Below are 24224 nucleotides of genomic sequence, written 5' to 3'. Positions count from 1 at the left end.
CAAGAATGCACAGGCCCAAGTCAAAGGGAGCAGGGAGAGAAACTGGTTGGGAAGAGCTGCCCACCATGCAGAGGATGAACTAACAACTCTACTGCTCTTGTCAGGGACCAGCCAGACCAGGTGTCACCAGCCAGTCTGGGAAAGGCTGCCATTGCCATCATCCACTCAACTGTGTAGGCAAGATCATTTCCAGCTCCATCCTACCACTCTACTTGTTTTCCCCAGTTTTAATTTCCTACTCATTCAGTTTCATATCAATTTTAACAAAAAAGCTTATTCATTCATTTTGCTGTTGAGAACAGTCTTTGCCCAAGCCTCCTTGCTTACTGCAGCACCTGGCACTGCACAGCACTGTGAGTGAAGAGATATGAAGAATGGGGAAAAGAAATTCTGCTGCCATGTTTATGCAGTAGTACTCAAAGCTGGATCAGAAGTGTCCACCAGACTTTGGGCCAAAGACTGAGCAAACAAGCCACCCACCAATCATATGTTAGCATCTGTGCCCATTTAAACTGTAGAGATTCCATTTGTACGGTTTGTAGTATTTGAGCTTTTATTTGAGAAACGTTGAAATTGTTTTGTTCCTAGTATCAAAAAACTGCCCCTGGACTAGTTAAAATAACTTCATCCCTGAAAGTTTTCATACATGAAGAGGTATCTTAAAAGATTAAGTCACATCAACAATAACTCGCTCACATGCGAGAGAAAAGAGGGAGGTATGAAGCAAGCTCTATTAAATCAGCAGAAAGACTCCTGCTGGTTTCAAGACAAAGCACAGAACAGTAGATTACTTCTCCTTAATGAGTCCTGACAGCCCCCCAGGCTCTTTAAATCACTATATATAGCCAGCAATGCTTAAACAACATAGGTAGGCGAGGCAGGCATAGAGCATAGTCAGAAGATTAATACCAAGTACATTCCTAAAATAGACAGATCGGAGCACGAATCATTAGCAATAGCAGGGAGAGGGGCCCTGCTGATGTGCATCAATCAGGAAAGTACCATCAGACACAGAATTTACAAGATTTTTTTTTTTAACCAAAATGTGAGTCTTGGTGCACAAGTTTATGAGCAAATTGGGCTGTTTCTATGTTCTGACACTGGAAACAACTGGTAAAGGCAACTCATGAGCACCTGAAGGTACAGACTGAGCTTACAGATGTCTCTCCAGAATGTGAGTAGAACTCGTATCTATTGTTATAGTGAGCAGTACCTATTATATGCATTTGCAGGATATCTAAGAGAGCTAAGCATTTGTTTTGTAGTGCACAGACAAGAGAACATGCAGTCCCTTCCCTTCTAGAGTAATTTTAACAATTGTTGCTTATCTTAGCACCTACAGGGTCTGAATAAAATGCTAACTCAGAAATGCTCTTCCCAACATGTAGAATCTTTCCTTACTTCAATTTTCAATTACTTGGTCAGTGACCTAAGATTTTAAAGGATTGTGTTTCCCTGGGGCTTTTACGATGCTGTAGTAAAAATATGAAGTGCAAGACATACAAAGAAGATACAATCATGCTGAAAATGTACTGCACCAGGCTACATTCATCTCTCTACAAAATGCTGTGTAGGAGAGTTTGGAGGGATGTTTCTTTTCAGATGACATATTAATAAAGATCTTAAGTTATCTGTTGACCACCAAACCAAATTATCACATTGATATATTTACACAGCATACAAAAAAGCATTCCTTTTCCATGAAACAAAAGTGCAAAGCTCTGCACATGCAGGAATAGCTAAGAGTGAGAGAGCTGATGTTCTGTGCCTGCCTATTTGTTCAATTAACTGAAAACTAGGGGGCTTGTAGCTATGGCAGGGTGACTTTGGAGAGATGTTGGATGATCTTTCAGTGCACTGCCTGATATATCTAAACCTTCCACTGAGTGCTACATGAGTGCTCATTCTGAAGAGCCAAAGTGCCTAAATTTCCCATTGGCAGTTCTTCCTCAGCATGCCTGGCAGGTCAATCTACCCATTGCAGAGCACTGACTTCTGGGGTTTTGCACTGCCTGCACAGTTGTGAGTGAAGGAATCCAAAGCACACACAGACCCCAGACTTCACCCCAGCCTGAAATTCTTTGGCATAAGCAAACTTGCTGTGGGAGTAAATCAGTAACATCCTCCTTCAATATGGGGTCTATGTGCTTCCTTTAGTGCAGAGAAGCAGAGGGATGCTATACTTTGCAGTCATCTAAGGATCCTAGAGGGCTATCAATGCAGTCATGCTGCTTTTCTCTAAAATCAGTTGCTTTTATAATGGCACTTGTCTAGGCATGAGAAGCCAAGCTCTATCACACGAGTTCTCAATTTGCCAGGCAAATATAAAAGTTTTGATGGAAAGTAGAATTTGCCTTAAGCTATTTACTGGCTACATTATTAATCCAAATTCAATATTTAGGAAGATATATCAATACTCTTGAAATATCATGCTGATATTTCCTCTGGAAACACACTGTTTGCCACTCCATGCAGCTATTTCAAAATCAATATGATCATTGAAGCTAGGTGGCTTTTTTTGGCTTTTGTAGAACTTCACAATTATCAAACGAGATATTTTGGATAACATTGTACATTCAGAGAATCAGGGATTTTCTTGAAAGAAAACTACCTGTGACTGTTTCTCTTGGCCCCGACCCCAGGCTCCTTCCAGCAGTAATGACATCATCTAGCAGAATACATAGTGGCAGAAAGCTCCAGCAGGGCAAAACCTACTGTGATGTTCAGGTCACTGTGTTACCAGAGAAGGTGCACTAGTACATGGGAAGAATTAGGCAGTTAGGAATTACAGACTTAGTAACACTGGCCTGGGTCTGACAGGGAAAAGAAGAGCAGTGGAGGCTTCACAGACAGTGCTGCCCTCTCAGCTGTATCCCCTAGAGCCTTCTGTCTTACAGAACTTCTGTGCCAATTATTGCTACATAAACACAGTGGCTAATACTAACCAGAGCAATCCCAGGTGTTTTTCTTACAGAAGTCGGGTTGTAAAAACCAAAATACAAATAGAAAACTAGTAATCAATTATCAAGAATTTAGATGCAAGAACTGTATTCTACGTTTATCAAAACATCTTGTAATAAGCAAACAGTAGCCTCCCCAACAGAGTTAGGAAACCTTGAGTTTCCTCGGTGGTTTTTGGTTTTTTTAAATGTTTTTGAGGGCAACATCTCCATGCATTTCCACATTTCTTTATACAAACACACTTCCTATATAGTGTGTTCTGCTGTGCTGTGTTTTTCTGCTAAACAGGCAACAAGTAACAGAAGACTCAGGTACTGCCCCAAAGTCTACCTTGTCTAAGGGGCAGAGAGCAAATCACTCACTGTCACGCAACATGAGTGACGTAACAAATTAATCATCAGATCCACCGCTACAGCTTGCACTTCTCTGGGGTTGTTCTTGGGGTCACTCTGCTTCCATGTTAAAGATTAGAAAAGCAGCCTGGGTAGAATCATACAAGTGGTCAAAGAGAATCATCCTTTTTCCCAGGGGAATTTCTTTCTCCAGTATCAACACAAATAATGACCAACATCCACAAAAAAGAACTTTCAGAACTGATGAGGTCATTCCTTTCAGTCTGAAATGTCCTTAAAGGACAGGGCTGACTAGAAAGTTTGATCAGTAAAGCTTGAAAACAGTGACAATCTATTGAAAAGTAAGATAGGGAAGGTTTTGTCAAGGCACATATTATTCATGGATCCCAATCGCATTGTGCCAAAGCTCCTATTCCTGCTCTCCCCTAACATACAGTGGTCTGGAAGGGCTGAAACCAGAAACAAAGCCCCTTACAGGAGTTGTGTCTCAGGAATTTGGAGGGTTGGCTGAGCACATTTGTTTCATTGCACTTCTACATCATTAACTTACTTGCTTGTAGGTCTCACTTTCAGACTTACTGCACATAGCAATTTTGGCTTCCATACTTCCTCTTATCATTTACTGGCTCATCAGAGACAGATACAGAGCAAGAAACCTGAATGGAAAGCATGTCTTCATAACAGGCTGTGACACTGGACTTGGAAACTCACTGGCTAAATGGCTTGACAAAAAGGGATTTTGTGTCATTGCTGCATGTACCACAGAAAAAGGAAGCCAACAGCTACAGTCCTGCTCTTCACTCTCACTGAAGACAGTGAATCTGAACTTAGCAGACTCCAACAGCATTGCCAGGGCTGTGGAGTTTGTGACTGAACAGACAGCTGGCAAGGGTAAGTGACAAGGCAGCTTCTCAGAAAGATGATTCAATTTAACCAAATTTGGTCTAGCTAAAAGTTCCATTGCCTCTCCACTTACTGCAGAGGCATTTTCAATGTTACTGATGAAACATTCATTCTTCAGTTCTGTCATTTCTCAGTTCAAAGATATTCTCTCCAGCAATGCTTTCCATTGCTTTCACCAACGGGTGAAAGGTGCCTAAAACTCCACTTGCTCACTCTGTTAAAAACCAGATCATTCCCAGGTGTTTTTTTTAAACTCTTTTTGGTGTAGTTGAAGAATGTCAGTGGAAGGAAGGTACTAACTGGTACCAGAAAATTCTCTTGACAAATTCAGCCCACTCAATTAAAAATAGTTAATTCAGGGCCTCTGCAGCCCTCCTCTAGTAAACAGAAGATTATATTTTTGCATGCCTGAATAAGTCTGACATTTGCATTGTACACAACAATTGCACTGACTGTAACAGTTAAACACCTGCAATTTCAGCCAGTTTTCTTGGAGTTGTTGCATAGGTAGCTCTCACTACCCACTGTCATACCCCTCTGAGCACTCCTGTAAAAAAGAGGCTACCCTTGGATACCTATGAGACTTCAGTGATGGGTTTGGCAAAGGGTGCTAAAAAGATCTGCGTGGTAAATGTATTTCAACTGTGGCAATACACGTGTATCAGCACTGATAGCTCAGACTAAAGGCTACCAAAGGGCACCACAGCACTGTAACTACCAGTTGTAAAACACAGTTATACCAAATATCCAACAGGCTTATTAATTAATTCGGTACCTAAAACAGTAAAACATGTATCTTCTACCAGTAGGACTTTCTCCTCAAAGCTTGTAAAAGCCTTTGGCCTCATCATGAGTATTCCAGATCATTCTTCCAGACCATCATGAGTATTCCAGACCAATGCAGAGATTGAGAGCAAGTTTAAAAAAATTATTATCACTTACCTCCTGCAGCAGGCTCTTGCTCCCAGCTTGTAGAAGGCCACACATTCTCAGCCAGGATAACCACTAGTAATGCTTTCACCTCAGTGTGTGAGACTCTTTATGGAGGCTGAGTGCTGGACTTTCAGCCTCTCCCCTCAGGCACAGGCTGTCCTCAGCAAACTGTTGGAAACGTCACTATTTATCTAAAGTTCCTCAAGTAAATTATAAAGGTAGTAAAGTGGTATTATCAATACACAGGACTAGGCTAGTATCTTTAGAAGCATTGACTAATGCCACACATTTGGTTTAGACCTTTAGACCCAAAACCAGAAAAATCAGTCTTTCCGCTTCTATGCAGACTATCTGATTTTCACGAGAATACAAGTGCATATTAGGAGCCTACATACTTGAGCAGATCTGAATAATAAAGCCCAGCATGGTGGCCCACATCTCCAAACAAAATAGTTTTCCATTAATACTTTACCCACGCTCTTCAGCAAATTATACCAGGTGTACAATGTAGATCATCCAAACAAATACCAGATAACTGTATTCATCTCCTTGAAGTTTTTGCAGACTGTGTCCTTGGTTCCCAATGCACACATGAAACTCCAGGATAAGATATTGCCATATACTGAAATAAATGGTTTTGCAATCCTCCTAGGGCTTTTTGGCTTGGTGAGCAATGCTGAAGGAACAGCACCTGTAGGACCCACCGATTGGCTGAGGATTGAAGACTTCCGTTCAGTCCTGGATGTTAGCCTGCTGGGATTGATTGAAATCACACTCAAGCTTCTGCCACTTCTGAAAAAAGCTGAGGGAAGAGTCATCAATCTAATTAATGCCAAAGGCCTCATGGCTTTTGTAGGGGGTGGCTACAGTCTGTCCAAATGGGGCATGGAAGCTTTTTCTGACACCTTACGGTGAGTAGCCAGAAATACATGCATGAATCCAAGAACAGATTCCAGACGTGCTGAGGAAGGGTGACTGTATGTTTGCCCATCTTGATTCCTCTCTGGAAATCTTGCCTAAAGGGGAAAAGGAAAATAAGAGGACTGGTCACTTTTTTTAGGATTTCAGTCTCCAGTACTATGGACAGACCCAGCAAGGACCTGCACTTTGAAAATTTTCATATCCTAGACAAGTTGTTAGTGTGCAGATTTCAGGCATGTGAATCCACTGCATACATGAAAGCAAATCAACAATATAGCCTGGCCAGACATCCAGTTTCTTGGGCAAGTTGTACTTGCCTGAATATTTTGCTCTAATTCTCCACAACAATCTGAGCTGGGTAATTCCAGACAGCAACCACATTACCAGAGGTACTTGTAACTTCAGAAAATAAAGCTGAGCACCCTTTGCTGAAACCAGTTGTACTGTACTGCTTCTAGAAAGCTAAGGCCCAGCCCAGTGAGTCAAGTCTTCACAAGTCAGAATGGCTAGGAAAGCTGGTTTTAAACAGTTATGAGTACTTATTTAAAGAAAGCCTATACCCCAAAGAAATAGAAATTAATGGCTAATGTACATGTGGTCCATTCCTTTGCACACTGTAGAACATACCTGCCTGAGTCTCTTGAGCTGTCCAGCAAAACAAAGATGCCATTTTTACCCTAAAGGAGTTGTACTCAACTCGAAAGTACATAGAGTACATACACCAAGAAGAAACACACTAACCTTTACTGCATTAACATTTAATCATTTAACCATAGGATAAAGAAAAAAGTTCTAATCCAAATGAAATTTTTTTTTCACTTTTACTTTTTCTCAGACACTTTAATGATCTGCTCTTGCTGTGAACTAAAATGATGCAACAGTATATGAAATAGTCAGAAGTTTTATTATGATAATGCATGACTAAGATGCACCTGGCTGTTGCATCCTTTTCATGAGTCCAACATAAACCACACAGAGAGCTGTGAATCTACTTGACACTGCTTTTTTTTCCTCAGTTGTCTGCTCTGCTTTTACACTACACATACACTGCTATGAAGCTAATTTGAACATCTCAAAATAATTCTGATATATGAAGATAAGAATCTAAGTCTCAAATATTTGTGTGACAGATTTTCAACTTACTTATGATTCATAGTTATGCCATTACTGGATGGTCAAGGAGATTATTGGGTTTTTTGTCTTCTAGGATAGAGATGCAGCATTTTGGAGTGAAAGTAAGCACTGTTGAGCATGGTTTCTTTAAGGCAGAAGTAGTTCATTCAGATATCATTGAGAAATACGTCTTCAAACTTTGGAACAGACTGACTCCTGAGATCAGGGACTCCTATGGAGAAAAATACTTAGTTGAATGTAAGTAGAAAATGACTGTATGAAAGCTCATGGGGGATATTATCAGCATATATAAATACTTGAATTGAGGCTGTAAAGACAACAGAGCCTAGCTGGTTTTAGTGTTGTCCAGGGATAGGATTCAAGGCAATGGGTACACACTGAAGCGCAGGATGTTCCTGCTGAACACTTCAGTGTGAGGGTGAGTGAGGACTGGCACAGGTTGCCCAGGGTGGTTGTGGAATCCCCATCTTTGGGGATATTCAAAAGCCATCTGGACATGTCCTGGGCAACCTGGTCTAGGTGACCCAGCTTAAGTAGTGGGACTTGGTGCCAGAGGTCCCTTCCAACCTCAACCTATCTGTGATTCTGTGAACATTTACTGGACATCATTAATGCTCATTAAGGACCCATCACTGACTGTTCTTAACTACGTGTCTGTTAGATGATGCCTGAGCTATTAGTTCACACATGAGATTGGTGAGATATGAGGTCATGCTACCTTTCTTAGCCCCTCAATACTTAGAGGTACAATACCCAGTGGGAATGAGCTGCTATGACCATATGCTACATTTATGGCTTAGTGATATCTGAAAAGTTAGTGCAGTATGACACAACCTATACTGTACAGAATATCTGGCTCACAACATGGGCCGGGGAGGTTTTTGCTTATTGGGCTTGTATTCTGGGTGTGTTGCAGTCTTTATGGTCTCTGCTTTGCTGTAGCTATACTGCTCTCAGCATTTGAGACAGTAGTTTAAAGCAAGCCTGAAGCTGCAGCCAAACCTTTGGATATAAAGAACACTCTCACAGAGATGTTGCATATAAATGCTTTCAGGTTTATTTTTTTGTTTACAGATATAAAAGCCCAAAGATCATCAGTGGAAAGACTGTGTGACTATGATATTTCTAATGTCATAAAATGTATGGAACATGCCCTGATAGCAAAGTACCCCAGGACACGATACAGAGCTGGATGGGATGCAAAGTTCTTCTGGCTGTTTCTCTCCTATGCCCCAAGCTGTTTGTCTGACATGCTGTTGCATATTACATTTCCAGTTCCAGCAGACAGCAGGAGATCAGCTCATGGAGTTCTAATTAATGTCTAGTATTGAAACAGTATCAGCTCTGCTGAAATAAATATTTATCCTATCAAAACTAGATGTCCTCTTCTTTACCAGTTACTAAACTGTTTAAATTCTTTTCAGAAGACACCTTCTCCATCCCTCACCCCACCATACCTGAAATTCTGAGTTCGCAGGTAGGCTTGTAAATCCAGCATGTTTTTGAAGGCTGCTGCTCAGAAATGATACCTCTATAGGATCTGTATTCATAAAATATTCAGCTAAAAAGCTAGTTAATACTATTCACACAAGACATGAATTCAAATAATAAAAGTCCAACTATTGCAGCATATTCCAGAAATTACAATCATAGTATCTGACCACCTGGTTATTCAACTCAGCAGAAAAAAAAACCCACAAGCAATTTTACAGATATGCAATTCTAGGGAAAATCAAAACTCCACTGTACTATGCAAACATAGTATTGAAATGCACATTTTAACTTTCTTTCTAATATTAGTATAGTTTATGGGGAAAATACTAAAACTAATATGCATTTACATTTCTTTCATCCTCAGTGTGTTTTGCAAGTTAAAAGGATTATTATTTCACTTATCAGATGGAGTAGGTCATTAGTGTATGCTATAGCAAATTCTTTCAGTTGTACAGAGTGTGTTCAGAATGGTAAAACATTACTTGAGGTTACTGTGCCTCTTGTACACTATTTCTATCTCTAAGGCTGTTGGCGAGAGGCTCACAAACTGGTGTTCCAAGAGATATTAAAATTGAAGGGGTAAAGGTTTTATTTGCTAAAGTACTATGCTGGTGATTAATCATTAATGTTCAATTCAATTAAGCTTAAAAAGATACCATGTGCAGGTCAGAACTCCAAACGTAAGAAGTTTCACCACTGTATGTGAGAGGGTGTGTGCGTGTTTGTAATGTGCGAAAAAAGGACAGAATGTAAACAGCATTAGTAACCTTTAAGTATTTAGTTGAAGTTCTATTCTCTAGTAAATGGCTTCAAGAATATTATTTTACTACATTTCACAGCAAATACCTGCAGAGAGAGAAATCTTTCTATCTGGCCTGACAGCTCTAAAGAGAACGTACATGAAAAACTTAATGGTATAATTTCTCAGCCCTATAGTTGCAGATTACAGACAGTTGCTAAGATCTCTAAAAATCAGCTTTCTTTGAAATAGAATGAGTCCAAAATTTAAGAATCCAAGCAGGGACTGTCCTGATAAGGAAAAAAGAATACAAGTGAAAAATGAAGTTAGGAGTATAATCTAAAACCTATGTTGTATAAAATACCAAAACCTAAATTTTACATACTCAGAAGGGGACACTGTGCTACTGAGAGAAGTCCCAGTTGAAGCTTAGGAATCCTTCACCATCAGATACGCTAAGCAACCAAAGCTACATACTACCTATCTACAGAGTAACCCAGGGATTTTTTTCTTCCATATCTTAAAAGTTAAAATTATTACAGGGGGAAAAATATGCATTTCTGATACATGGCTGACATATTAGCAGTTTCTTCCAACACTGGTTCCAAATCTTTTAGTTGACAAAGACTATTCCCAAAACTGATGCTACTTTTTCTCGTGGTATGCAACTGCAGGCAAGTCTTTTGGAAGTGTCAGATCTGCCTTCTCCCTTTAAAAACCTTGGAAACCCTTCCTTAAGAACAGCGCCCTGTATCTCAAAGAAATCCTTACAGATGTGTCTGCTGTGTTGCAGACTCTAAGGAATTTTCTGCACTCAGAGAAAATGCTTTTAAATTAATGCACTCAGAAAAAAATGCTTTTAAAAAAACACAAAATGAGCTTAAATTAAAAAAAATAAAAGCATCAAATTCTGATATGAGATATGAAAGTTAATTGAAATAATGTTTTAATCACTTATGTCCATACTACCTTGATTATCAGTCTCTCAATAGTAAGAATTTCCTGATCCAAGGGCCAGTTTATTGAATGTGTATAGTGGGGCAATTTTCACACTTACAGAGATACATCATCAGTATCAAGACAACATCTTACATGAAGAACTTTAGACAGTTGTGTGAAGCAGTAAGCACTATTATTTGACTTTATCTAAAGCACTGCTGTTTTCATCTCAGAGTGCACTGAAATCTCCACAACTGAAAAAAGTACATAGAGTCTTGACACAAAATATGGAATAGGAATGTGATAAAATAATATGTTTATTAGACTTATTCAGCAGCATCATTTTCCAGTAGTCTTTTCTAATCAGTCTGTTACAAAGTAATTACAAGCATTCTAATTAGAAATAGTATATATTTTGAGAATTTAGATATAAAACAATCAAATAGCAAAAGTCTCAATGATTATAACTTCAGGAATCTTTTATATGAGTAGCTAAGCCAGGAATGCTGAAGAACATGTTCCTGTAATCAAAGTTTTCTCAAACAGTTCATGTTGTGGAAACTATCTTGGCTAGTTAATAGAGGAGCTAAAAAGATCAACAGTACATTCTGATGGAAGGTTATAGGAACAACCAGATAACTACAAAGACTTCGTTAGTAGAAATTGTTTCCCTTTCTATTAATATCCACCTCAGGAAATAAATAGTAAATAAAATTAAATTTTCACATTAAAAAAAACCTGAAGAATTTCTGAAATGAACCAATATCTTTCATATTTTGCTGTTTGAAAATAAGCTCTTATAGAAACATAGCTACTTCATAGTACAAATTACTTCCAGAGACTCTAGCCAAGAACAGAGGTATTCTATGAGCAAGAGAAAAGCTCATTAAGTAGCTGTGGCACTAAAATCTAAATATATCCAGTCTTTATAGGAACACTATTAATGGAATTGTGTAAATTGGAACCTAGAGGAAAAGTATGTATCTTATAGATTGAGAGCAAATTGTCTCAGGCAGTTAAAATATTGTAAGAACAGCATTTTGTACAGGTAACTATTCAGCATAATAACCCTGCACTGACTCTTTCACGTTTTGTTTAACACAAGATAAAGAGGCACCCATTTTTATATACAGTAGTATATAAAATAGGTGGCAAATATGCCCAGAGCACCAGTAGAAGTTTTAAAAGGTGCTGTTATAAAAGAGATACTCTAAAGACCCTGTAAATCAGTAAAGTTCCTATATTTGCCTTGTTTGGTTCTTTTTTTTAGTTTTAGGCATTTATAGAATTAACTTAGCCCTAAATATATGGCAAATTCCATACAATTTTCTACTAGCAACATCACTGAACAAGATAATCTTAGAAAAATTTACAAATGTACAATATATTTATAACATTACTTTCAGACAGCTTCAGTGCAAAGATATACATATAGTACATCACGATATTTGTTCATAAAAATAGAAATTGGCATTTGTCAAAAAACAAGGCATAGTTTCAATGTACATCTCCAGCCACTGGCTTAGAAATGTATATATTTTTATAAAGCATTTGAATGTGAACCTTACTCTTCTGTTTATAAAAAATATATGTGCAAATGGATGTGTCTAATTTTCCCTAAATGAGTTACCTAGTTATACCACAGAGTCCTCTTTAACAAGATTGGCAGTGTCTTTAAATGTATCCTCTGTTGCCGTGTAAGCTAGTGGTTGGTCTCTCTTCAGAATAATCTTGGGAGGCAGTGAAGGAGAACGGGTAGGGACATTTTCTGTGTCCTGTTGCTGTTCCTTTTCCATCTGAAACAATAGTTGTAAAATCAAACCTTACATTCTAACGCGCCATACATCCAACATTAACTTTCAGAAACATCGAATAAATATTCCTAAAGTGAAATGCCATGGTGTAAATTATTTCTGCAAATCACCACCTGTAACAAAATTAAACACCTAATTTCACTTCAGATTGTACAGCTGAGTAAAAACAATACTAGAAACTTACTCCATATACTGGAACTTCTACTTTAATACTTAATGTCAGGAGGAGCTGTGCCGCCTGAGCTGAGTCTGCTCAACACCTCAGTGTGCATGACTTTTGGTAACCTCTCACAACCACTTCCTAACCTGGACTGGAATTTCTGTACTGTTTCACATAGCAGCATAATCTACTAATAATCTTTATCCTATGAAAGCAAGAACAAAGTCCAGTAGTACATTAGCTAAAAAATAGAATTATATAATATAAACAATACCTCGGCATATATTGGGTTTTCAAAATTAGTGTTTTGTTTCTTTTTTCTCTTGAAGAAACTCCACTTTGATTCCTGAAACATAAAAATTATTAGAACTCTATACATTTTTCTCAAAACTTCTCTGGAAACTGCCATTACAATGTCTTGCATTGACTGCTACTGCAGTGATTTTAGATGGATGTTCTTAGATCACTATGTTGTAATTCTAAGCATGGAACCCAAATTTCTTTTTTGCTAGATAACCAAGTTATTTCACCTAAAGAAGTACTCATACAAGGCTAGGCAATCAAAATTACTAAATTACTTCATGGAAGCCTGTCATTCCAGACAAGTACATCAAAGAGTAAAAAACTGTCTCGAAAACAACACAAGAGAAATTATTGAGGGACATGAAACTACAATAGGTTGACAGAGCTGTCATTTCAAAGCCCATCAGAGGCACTTTTAGTGAAAAATGTATGAAAACAGTCCTGTACATAAGCCACCATCAGCTCATTCAGATGGATTTTAAGATATAAAAATGTGTCTTCCATGAATCATTAATAATCTAGATGAGGCAATATTTTGATCTTGATTGTTAAAATGTTCTGCAAGAACATAGAGAACAATGTCTTAAAGGTCTTAAATGTCTTAAAGATCTTTGCTAGTTCTTTTAAATATGGATAAAATTACAAATAAATGAGGAAAAAGTCAGGACAGTACACTGACTAAACGTCTTATTCCAATCTTTCATATCACAACCCCCTGGGCTTTCACTGTTTTAAACAAAACTTCTTGTGTTTCTTGTGTTTTCTTCTCCTATTTCATAGGGGGGAAAGCAAACTAAAAAACCCCCCACACTCTGCTGCTTCTATCAAGGTATAATTCATTAAGGGTTTACAAATAATTGTTAAAAGTCTGAAGCAAAGCCTTAGTTATAATAATTTCTGCTGGGGAGCAGTGATAATTTACAGCAGTTACATGACAATTTTCAGATTAGTATACCTGCCCTCAAAATGAAGTACAACAACCAGTGAAAAGAAACTCTCTGTTCACTTCAAAATAACTAGGTGGGCCAGGAAGAAGAGGGGGTTTAATCCAAATAGATCCTTATTGTGTGCCTTAAGTAACTCCGTGCTTGTGCTGCTTTTCTCTTATCAAACTGTTGCTGACTGGCTACAGTAAATCTTGTAAATATGGTCCAGTTAGCTGGACTTGATGCAGGTGATGTGCCAAGTCCATGGCATTATTTAAAGAGAATTGAAACTGTACTGCAGCTTCCCTAACAATTCCATTTTTCTGATCTGGAGCAGAAAACAAGCAGCCTTAGAGCATTTCTGTTTCCTACCTGAGGTACATCGGTACTCTGAGGGGTTTCTTTTGGGCTAGTAGATATGCCAGAGGAATACACAGGATTTTCAAAATTTTCATTTTCCTCACTGCCAGCTGCTGCTACCTGTAGGAGAAGAAAGAAAATCAACATTCTTCAAACAAGAAAAGGTGGTCAAAAGGGAAAACGAAAGGTGAAAGTCAAGCTTAAATTTATCTTACAAGTGTTGGCCGAACGACTGTAACTGCACCAGCTGTGCTGGTTCCACCATCTCTGGTTGTATACATTGGGTTTTCAAATGTGATTGGCTGTTTCCCTGACTCCACTGCAAAGTTTTCATTCTATGGAGGAAAAAAAAAACAACAATAATTGTAGTGCAATAAACACCTCCATACTCCTAGGAATTACATGTAGTCAAACTCTTCATCTTGGGGAACAACACGTTTACTTTCACACAGGCTTAGACAAAACCTAGTGTATGTTAAAATCTTAACATCAGTTTACTTTTACTCCCTGACTTAGCAGCCTGGACTACTGATTGTTCCAATATTACCCCATTTCCTAGCAGGACAAAAACCCTCACACACATTTCAATACTTGATCCAAAGTATTTTATGATGAGGAAAGACAACTTCCACAAATCATATCTTCAACAGGCAAGAGATATCAAAGGAAGAATAATCTCCAAATAAATATTTTAATTTAGAGACCTCAAAATGACATACAACTTAATAAGCAGTAGCTGATACATAAAAGAATGGGATTCACTCATTTTGTCCCAGCAAGGAGATTGCTATGTTTTTTGAGACAAAGTAGGAAGTGCAGTATGTCCCCTTACTTATGTGAGATGAGTTACATCAGTAGAAGGATAATGAAAACAAAACCCCACCCAGACTCACTTGTCCTTCTCTTTGACACAGCCTCATCACAGAACTAGCAGGGAATAGCACAGGAATAGTACAGCAGCTAGTTCCTTAAACCTGCCTCATTTTCACAAACCACTCCATACCACATGGATTCATGCTTTGTGCTACCAGAACACAGCTTTTTATAACACAGGAAACTCTTGTCAGCTCCCTCAAACTAGCTTGGCTAAGAATAGCCCCATTGAAAAATATCCCTCTAACATCTACTCATGCATATATGATGTTAAAATTTTAGGAGGCACATCCCACAGTTCTTCACTGCTGTACTCCAAACCCTTTGAATTCTTTCCAAGTGAATATAACTATTTTTTGTTTATACTCTGAAAACATAGGGAAAACTAACACCACATAAGTAAAAATAGCCTGGATCCAGGTCTGCTATTCGCAATGTATAAACTGCATTGCTTGAACCTCAGCATGTCAGTGTTAGGCCAGAAAATGCCAAGTACGGTCAAGTTCTTTGTGCATGAAAAAGATTTGGGGTAATATACAAGCCTAAAGCTATTTTCCCAGTATTTACCGAAATGTTCATATGGGTGTTTTGTTACACAAGCTGCCTAGTTTTAACAAAGACTGTGTTTCTTCATCTAGGCAAAGGCCATTTATTTATATTAGGAGCTTATCTTCTCTAGCTGTTTCATTTCATATCCATTCACCATCAGTTTAGGGAGTTTCCACTTTATACTGGGCAGCAAGTGCTTACTATTCAAACGTACCCATGATCTGCTTCCTACAAGTAAAAATAATTTGTACATTGTACTTCTTGGGGTAAACGGGAATATATTTCCCATGGAACATCTATATAGTATAGAAAACACAGGGATCTGCTATTTCTCAGATGTGCATAACAAAACATGGATGAAGTAGAGTTAGCTTTATGATGTCCCCATAACTATTAAAACATGACTTTTTAAGATAAATTAAGAAATTGTCAAATCTATACTGTGTTGCGCAAAATAGTGAATCCTGTGGTTAGGCTTGAGTTTTACCTCTGAATTCTCTAACATACCATCTGGTTTTGAAAACCACACATTTTAAATTGTTCTATGGAACACAAAGGTCCTAAAAAAATTCCCTGTTACAATGCTGTTATTTGTCAACTCATTCCCTTTATATTTCATGAATATGCTGAAAGAGGAAAGGGGGTAATTGACTTAATTTCTACTATATAAATCTTGTAAAAAGTCACATTATTTTAAAGAACATCCCATATTTGTCCTTACCTTCAAATTACAAAAAGCTATTTCAGGAAACTATCAATCATTGTTCACTTCTTTTTCTAGAACACATTTATCATCTCACTATAATTTTGTAGATAAAAGGCTCCCTTCTATCAGCTAACAATTACATTAAAAGAACACAATTTTAAAAATTGTTTGAGAACCAAGTCTTACCATTTGCATTGCTCTGTCTATAGCAGAATCTCCTCCAAAGCTGGAGACTCCTATGTCCATAGTCACATCTGCTCCAGATCGGAAAGTTACTCCATTGCCATTTTCACTAGATTTTACAAGACTGCTTAAACTACAAAAAACCCCAAACAAACAAACAAACAAAAAGAAAAATAAAGTAGAAGAGATTATACAGAGAGTTTATAATACAGGTTTTTTCACTTGTTCTTCTAAGCATAATTATCACTTTGAATTTTCGCAAGCTAGTGAGGGCACCAGAAGTTGTATTTCTTTATTAGTTCAGCAAGTTTTTTAACCTAAGTTAGCCCATTCAGAATCATCTCAACTACCTTTGTGTGCTCATGATGATGTCAAATTATTTCAGTGAATTACAATTCCCCAAAATTTATCTGCATTTTGACCACTCTTCAGTGTTGATTTAAAGACAAATGCATGAATCCACTCATTTTTTCAAATTCATTGAAACTGATTTTTAAAACACGCATCTGAAATTGACAATATAATTCCACCAACACCTATACTGAAGATTTATGCATGCAAATCATGAAGATACCTACAAGACACTGTTTTCATACAAGCAAATGTTCAATCTGTGTATAGATTTATGACAACCACAAGTGCACACTATACAGGACATTCCCACACAGAAATCTGAGCATGTAACTCCACCCCCCCCCCCCCCCCCCCAAAGCATCTAACTCCAAAATGCTCCACAGTTAACCTCTGGTTTCATTTTGTCAAATTTGCCTAACGTGAAGGAAGGCAGAAGCACTGCCATTTGTATGTCCTCACTGGAGCTGGCTTGTGCTGGAATTCTTTCCTATGGCTGGTGCGTTGTGTACACACATTACCAGTCGGCCCTGTAGGCACCACCTGATTCAATTTTAAAAAGGTAAATCTTAGTTATGATTCCTGTACATGGACAAGTCCCATATTACAGGCAAAAGCTAAGCTATAGCTTGAGATAACTCCACTGCAAAGGTATGAGTTCACTGTTTAAAGAGGGACTGAGCAATGACAGCACTAAGACATATTCATGGCAGAAATAAATGAAAATCAAGCCTCACAGACAAAAAACTGACATCTCCTTTTCACATAGTCTCATAATTTATGTGGGAAGCATTGTTGAACAGTAAAGATCAAGTCAATACATTAAAATTGCAGCTTATTCACTATCTGACAATGCAGAAAGTTTCCATTCAAAAAAGCAGGAAACATGGAATTTCAGTGAGTAGCTTGGAGATCTCTTAAAATCTCTCTGTCCTTCAGAATTTACCTGCAAAAATATTTTGCCCCAATTTGACTACATCAACTCATGAATAAATGGGATTAGAATCATAGCATCATAGAATGGTTTGGGCTGGAAGGGACCTTAAAGATCATCTAGTTTCAACCTCCCTGCCATTGGCAAGGACACCTTCCAGGTGACCAGGTTGCTCAGAGCTCCTTCCAACCCAGCCTTGAACAATGCCAGGATGGGGCATCCACGATTTTGCTGGGCAACCTGTTCTACTGTCTCACCAGACTCACAAAGTATTAATTCTTAATATCTAATCTAAACTTACTCTCTTTCAGTTTGAATCCATTCTCCCCCTGTTCTGCCATTATGTGCCCTTGTAAAAAGTCTCTCCCCATCTTCCTTGTAGACTCCCTTCACCTACTGGAAAACCGCCATTAGGTCACCCCTAAACCTTCTCTTTTCCAGGCTGAACAAACCCAATTCTCTCAGCCTTTCTATGCAGGAGAGTTGCTTTGCTCCATCCCTCTAATCATCTTGGTGGTCTTCATCTGGGCTCACTCAGTGTCATTAGCTCAGTGTAATCCTCCAGTGAGGAAGCAGTTATAGCTTCATCCACATTACTGATTACAGTGATTTAATTACATTGATTTAAGAGCCATTACTGGGAAACTGGTGCAAGGACTATGAAGATGTGCCTTTATGCCTTTTAAAACACATAATTTGCTTAAAGCTAAAAAAAATTCAAAGCATCATATTCTGATATCCTTTTAAAAAAATTAATTTAAATAATTTCAAATATATTTTCTTCATCTTCCCTTGATTTAAGACATCAAATATTTTTGATGACATTCCACAAAGCTGGTTTTCACTGGACAGTATGACTGTCAGCAGTGTAGTCATTGTCTCCAGCATTGGAACCAGAAGTTCACTACATACATGCCATATTTATTAGCAGATGAATACAGCATTGCAGATGAGCTCAGCCTTTCCATGTTAAAAGATCTCTTCAAATCATCTCATGTCAAAGTTTTGTAAAAAACTAAAACATTTAACTATGATCTTTTGTATCTTTTTGAACTGAATATGCAGCTTCAGATCTGGTAAACAGTCTTCTATATTGCTCATTATTTAAAAGCTAATTTAGAATGTCAAAGGGTTTTACAATCATCCTTTGCTACACAATAATGATCAGCCATGGTATTGCTTGGAATGAAAAATTCACTGGAGCTGCTGCAACACTTCACTTTCCATATTCCACCAGAACGGGCACACAACAAAAAAAAAAAATTGATTTTCCAGAAATATTTAGAAACAATTACGCATTTGCAGCTCATTACATTCCCGCTCTGAAAGCCTTCAAAACATACCTTGGTAGCTTGGGAAGCGCTGGTAGAAGGGAGCCTGTTCGTCTGTAGTTAAAAAAGCCTCCAACCACTAACACTCCAATTATTATGATTAGTATGACTGTCAGCAACACTGCTACTGCTGCTGCCAAAGACAGAAGAATAAGAAAACGTTCAAGCAAGCATAGTTCAGTGCAAAAAAGAGCCCAGAGAATTAGAAGCCTGACCCTGAACAGGTGTCATGGTGAGGTATTACATGTTCTTTAGCTCAAATGTCAAGTGCAATATATACTTGAAGCTTACTTGTTCCAGGAGGGACTCCTTTTGACAATCCTATTTCACAATAATTCCCAGTGTATCCATAAGAACATCTGTAAATGTAAGAAGGACAGCTCACTGAACGGCTTTTAGGAAGTTTAGGATCTCAGCTGTATTATTATATTCTGCAGTGTTTACCTAAAACCCATAAATTTTAACTCCATGAACAGTAATTATATATTTCACTGACTGTATGTAAATATAGTGTGTCTGCTATATTCAGAGAATTAAAAGTGAAAATCAAAATTGCTGAGTCAGAAGGTCTGTTTTCAGTGGAGCATTGGTGACACCTGTTGGCTGTTCCAAGCAACATTTATTGAGAGTTACTTTTCCATTGTTACAATTTTTGGGTATAGCATTTTATTAGACTCTTCAGAGGTTTGCCTTTCTGGGTTTTTGGTTTTGGTGCTTGTTTGGGTTTTTTTTTCCCCAAACGATGCATTTACATTACTTATTTGCTGATATTTTTATGCATGTGTTTTTCCGTAGTTGTTGTAAAAATGCTACTGCAGATGTATGACACCTTCTGAAGTGTTTCCAACAGATTTCAAAGAGTTTAATTGTTTCGTGAGACTAAATCAGCACAGTCTGAGCCAGAATTACCCTAAAAACATACTGACTTACTTGCATTTGGGAAGACTGCTTTCATCTATATAGCATGTTCCTCCATTCATGCACCTGCAAGCTGGTGGCATTGTGGGAGGGGATTCAATAGCTGCAAAATTCAAAAGCCATATAGGCATTATCAAGACATCCTCAACAAACTAAATAATACCAATAACGCATTTTCTTTGTCTCTATAGATCTTGCATATGCAAACTCACAGGCTACTTTTCAGAATTTTTGGTTTTGATAGCACATGTGCTTGTTGCTCTTGTGTCAATTTTTTTCTGCCAAAGCAGCTTAAATTAATTGAAGCAAAACCTGTTCTCAGAACATAATGACTTAGTAGAGTGTGGGCATAGTCAGCGCAAGAGCTGTATGTCTGCTCACTCTCTTTTGTTCATGCAATACAGACCAACACCACCCTTCAAACCTCTCCATTCAGAAAGCAGCAATGCCTTCTCTCTTTTGCCCAGACTCTTCCATTCTAGCAGCAGGAAGTTGCATGGAGAAGGCCAAACTGGAGTGCATTCACTTATGAAGAAAAGCAATGCATGGAAATGCACATACAGGAGGAGCATTATTTGAATGCTGAATCAAGTGGGAAAAAAAAATCATACTAGCCCTCAGTAAGAGCTCAGGATATGCTGTCAGAAAAGTGTACTTAACCTAGGAAAAGCCCTGGACCTGAGTCATTATTATAGGTTATAGATTGAGGATGGACTTTGACAGTCCATCTTACGCAGATGAGTCAGATCATAGTACTTTTGTCACAAAATTGTAATCACCCAGAGGTACAGGAAGTGTGTAGCTACAATGTTTCTTACAGGTAAAACTCCCTTCAAGTCAATGGGGTACAAAAACAGGAAATGCAGAGGTTCTACAGGCCGTTTCTCAGTAGCTGCAATATGAGCAAAGGGCCAAATAAACTAAATGTACGTACAAAGGCTATGTTTGGTCACTGCACAAGTGACTACACAGTTTTCTTAATTCCCAAACATTTTATGTAAAGCAGTTTCAGCAAATATCAAATTCAGCGTCCCCAGAGCAATAAGCAGCAATTAGCAAATGCAATCAACACTGTGATTGATCCCTAACTTAAACAATATTGTATACATTCACTGACTATTACATATTACTAGCACCTCTTTCTGCAGCTCACACCATGTGGCAATAGGAATAATCACTAATAATTCTTAAGAAAATGTAACTTAGAGGTAAGGCGGTGCAAAAAGTTATGACATTTTCCCTTTAAGTGCAAAAATAATATAATTCAGAGAAGATTAACCATAGGAAAGATGCCAGACATAATGTTAAAAATCGTAATACATTAAAGATATATTCCAAGGACAAGCACAAGGACATCTACAGCTACCACCCACACCACTATAAGCTAAGAATGCAGACTCTTGGCTAGAGAGAAATAGAAATCTTGCAGTGGTATTTTCGTTCTTCTCAGTAAAGGCTGAGCAGTTCTATTTTATTTGTCCTCCTGGAAGCACTGTGAGGGTTTTGCTGCAATGCAACAATCAAGCATGAAATTCTAGTGCCTGAAAGGCTTTCCAGAGTATGATAATTATCTAGAAGTTCTCTCTGTCCACACTCTTGAGTTCTGTAAGTTTTGGTTTAAGTTTCTATGATACTGATTAAGCAAGAGCTTTTACAGAATTGTAAGCAAAATTATTAACAATAATATGTCAGAAATTCTTAGTTCTGAAATCAGCACATTCTGAAAAAAAGTATTTTGGAATTTCAAAACAAAAATCAGAAAGTGCGACCACTAGTCTAGTTGGAGTGACAGACCTATATCCATTTTACAAATGACATGCAAAGAGATTAAAGAAAATGTACAAGGTGACCACAAATCAGTGATGACTGAGAATAAAAGCCAGATGTTCTGAGTCTACCAATATCTATTACATCAGTTAGCTTATCCCTCCATACTTCTAATTCAGTAATGCATTTGTATTCCTAAAGAAAAGCTTCTGTTGCTTTCATTTCCAGTTTGACAAATTATTCTACCTGCATCACATTCCGTACTGCTGCCTTCTAGGAACCGAGTCCCTTGAGGACATGAGCACGTGTATCCTCCTGGTCTCAGCAAACAGAGGTGGCTGCAGACATCTTTACAAGGATTAGGCACTGAAAAAGTGATAAAGTGATGAGGATTTTAAGAAGCAGTATTTCTGAGGTAAGGTAGGGCAATTCCATAGTCAGTGGTGTATCTTGTCAACACATCACATTTATACCAAAACCTTCCCTCTGCCTTTTCTATATTCTTAAGGGAGAGACAATGGCTACTGAGAGCTCACATAGCACCATGAACAAACTTCTTGAAGTATTAAATGATCAGCACTTTGCCAGGATAAATACATATTATGCTTGTCCTCATGATGCAGGGGAAAAAGAGAAAGGACAGGGCCATAACTTAGAGACTCAAAAGACCAGTGTGTGGTGTTCCACTGTTGATTTCATTCTGTGTGTGCAGAAAACACTTGTCAGCCTCTATTTCATTTTTAGGTCTTCAGAAACTAATACTACCATTTACTGATAGACACATTATCAAAAGGTTACTAAGCTCTTTGAAGACATCAATACCAACTTCGATTTCTTAGCAAGAAACGGCTCACTGGGATCCTGATTACCCACCTGATTGATTGTATCTGTGCTGGTGATAGATGCACACTTGGGTAAGCCACGGATTTACAGTAAGCACTTTCACTTTTTCTCCACTTCCAAATTTATCCTTCTTCCAGACTTCTCCTCGTTCTTTAGCTATCCAATATAAATGGCCTTCAAAGACATCAAGGCTGTATGGACTGCCTGCTTCTCAAAGGAACCAAATAAGAGACTATCAGCAAGCAAATCTCCAGAAGAAGTAACAAAACTGCTGTTCTTCAGCTTAAATATATTATTTATTACTTTCATTTTAAGACATATGCAGTCATACATTTATGCCCTCATATAATATGTAAGGTGCCTGACCTCTTCATATCACAGTGCCCACACTGATTAATACCGATTAATAGTATACGTAAAAAAGCAAGAATCCAATTTTCCACATTGTCCCCTATTTGGGTCATAAACTCCGCTCAGGGAGTCCAGTTACAGGCATCGCTGAGCCTGGTATGCCATTGATCACTGTATAAAGGAGAAAACACTACCAAGACTTAATGTCTGAAAAGCTCCCAAATGTAGCCCCACTTGTGAAGCCCAAGTGCTTGTTAGCACACCTCTTGGTTACTATTAATTGCATAATACGTTCTTACCTCCATGTAGTACAATGGTTCTATCTGTTCCATCAGGTCTCATGGATTCAATTATATTTTCTTTAGAATCACTCCAATAGATCCTATCATTGTTCAAATAATCAATAGAAAGACCAGTTGGCCAGCCAAGGTCTTCGGAGACCAGAGTTTGTCTTTGTTGTCCATCCATCCAGGCACATTCAATCTTTGGCTGCCTTCCCCAGTCAGTCCAATACATGAGCCTGAAAGGACAGAATGAGAAATGGATAAGGTTCAGAACTTGGTCACTGTGATTATCCTTTGGAGTTTCATGGAAAAGGTCAGTAATGGGAAAAAAAAGCTGTTCAGCAACCTATTGAACAAGCACAAAAAATAAATATCAAAAGTACATCTATCAGTCACAGTAAAGCTGTAGCATCCAGGTCACTTCAGGGAGCCATGCTGCTGTACTCCAACTGAGGGAAGCACATATCACAGTATCTGATGATTTACCATTTAATCCAAGTTGCAGCAAGCCCAGCTGTTGAATGTACAAGTGCATTTACATTGCTTTTTCCTGTGGAAGAGGCTATCACTGTCTTGCTTGGAGCTGGTGAAGAGACATTCCCATCTATTTCCCTGTTTCAGTAGTAACAGAGAAATTTGGTGGGCACGTAATAATGTAGAAAAGAGATTTTTATTTGAACCATCTGGCCTTGTCACCAACACAAGCATCCACATTAAATCTAATCTTAAAATGCTTTCCCATGCTCGCAAACTTTGCAATGTTAGTAAAGGGAAGTTACGGAAAACATTCCCTTAGTCTTTCCTGAAAAAATTACCACTGTGGGGTTTTTTGGTTTTGAAAAGCATTTGAAATAATTCTGGTAAGTCCTGCAGTACTCACCCACGTTTTGGATTGACAGCAATAGCTGCTGGTTGATCCAGTTGAGAAAAAACAAGCCATTTTCTATATCGTCCATCTAATTTTGCCACCTCTATGCGGTTAGTCCCTGCATCAGTCCAGTAAAGATGTCTGAATTACATAAAACACAAAACATTCCAAAAGTGAATAGTTTACACTTGGAAGAGGAATTTAAAAAAATTAAGAAGAAACTCTCTATCAGACTTGAACAAAATGAATATAATGAACCTGCATTGATTACTGAACTTGTATAGAATATACAGACCCTAAATATAGGTAAGTTTAGAAAATGTGAT

The 24224-nt window shown here is 38.1% G+C and overlaps 3 protein-coding genes across 8 annotated transcripts in view; 1 reads left to right on the top strand and 2 right to left on the bottom strand.

Moving 5' to 3' along the window:
• The window catches only part of ABCB11 (ATP binding cassette subfamily B member 11), a 61474-nt gene extending 55618 nt beyond the window's left edge, over positions 1 to 5856 (bottom strand). The window contains exon 1 of one of the 2 annotated variants that reach the window (XM_048308959.1): positions 5160 to 5856. The gene's annotated coding sequence lies outside the window, so the exon portion shown is untranslated. Of the gene's footprint in view, positions 1 to 2611; positions 2780 to 5159 lie in introns of those variants that run through there. The other variant, XM_048308960.1, reaches the window with a different exon arrangement.
• Positions 921 to 8579, top strand: DHRS9 (dehydrogenase/reductase 9). Its single transcript, XM_048308965.1, has 5 exons — positions 921 to 1174; positions 3875 to 4205; positions 5803 to 6061; positions 7279 to 7442; positions 8280 to 8579. The coding sequence occupies exons 1-5, from the start codon at positions 1160 to 1162 to the stop codon at positions 8528 to 8530; spliced, it is 1020 nt and encodes a 339-aa protein (XP_048164922.1). The 5' UTR covers positions 921 to 1159; the 3' UTR covers positions 8531 to 8579.
• A 2086-nt stretch (positions 8580 to 10665) lies between these two features.
• The window catches only part of LRP2 (LDL receptor related protein 2), a 118723-nt gene continuing 105164 nt past the window's right edge, over positions 10666 to 24224 (bottom strand). For 3 of the 5 annotated variants that reach the window (XM_048308952.1, XM_048308955.1, XM_048308956.1), the window contains 12 exons: positions 23911 to 24039; positions 23046 to 23266; positions 22426 to 22602; positions 21799 to 21918; positions 19798 to 19888; positions 19159 to 19226; positions 18880 to 19000; positions 16255 to 16384; positions 14156 to 14275; positions 13953 to 14060; positions 12626 to 12697; positions 10666 to 12173 (listed from right to left, as the gene is read on the bottom strand). In XM_048308952.1, coding sequence (XP_048164909.1) covers positions 12012 to 12173; positions 12626 to 12697; positions 13953 to 14060; positions 14156 to 14275; positions 16255 to 16384; positions 18880 to 19000; positions 19159 to 19226; positions 19798 to 19888; positions 21799 to 21918; positions 22426 to 22602; positions 23046 to 23266; positions 23911 to 24039 — 1519 coding nt within the window. In that variant the 3' untranslated portion in view covers positions 10666 to 12011. The remainder of the gene's footprint in view (positions 12174 to 12625; positions 12698 to 13952; positions 14061 to 14155; positions 14276 to 16254; positions 16385 to 18879; positions 19001 to 19158; positions 19227 to 19797; positions 19889 to 21798; positions 21919 to 22425; positions 22603 to 23045; positions 23267 to 23910; positions 24040 to 24224) is intronic. The other 2 variants (XM_048308953.1, XM_048308954.1) reach the window with 2 other exon arrangements.

Source organism: Corvus hawaiiensis, chromosome 7 (genome assembly GCF_020740725.1).
Source record: "Corvus hawaiiensis isolate bCorHaw1 chromosome 7, bCorHaw1.pri.cur, whole genome shotgun sequence".
Classification (NCBI taxonomy): domain Eukaryota; kingdom Metazoa; phylum Chordata; class Aves; order Passeriformes; family Corvidae; genus Corvus; species Corvus hawaiiensis.
This window is presented reverse-complemented; position numbering and strand designations above follow the sequence as displayed.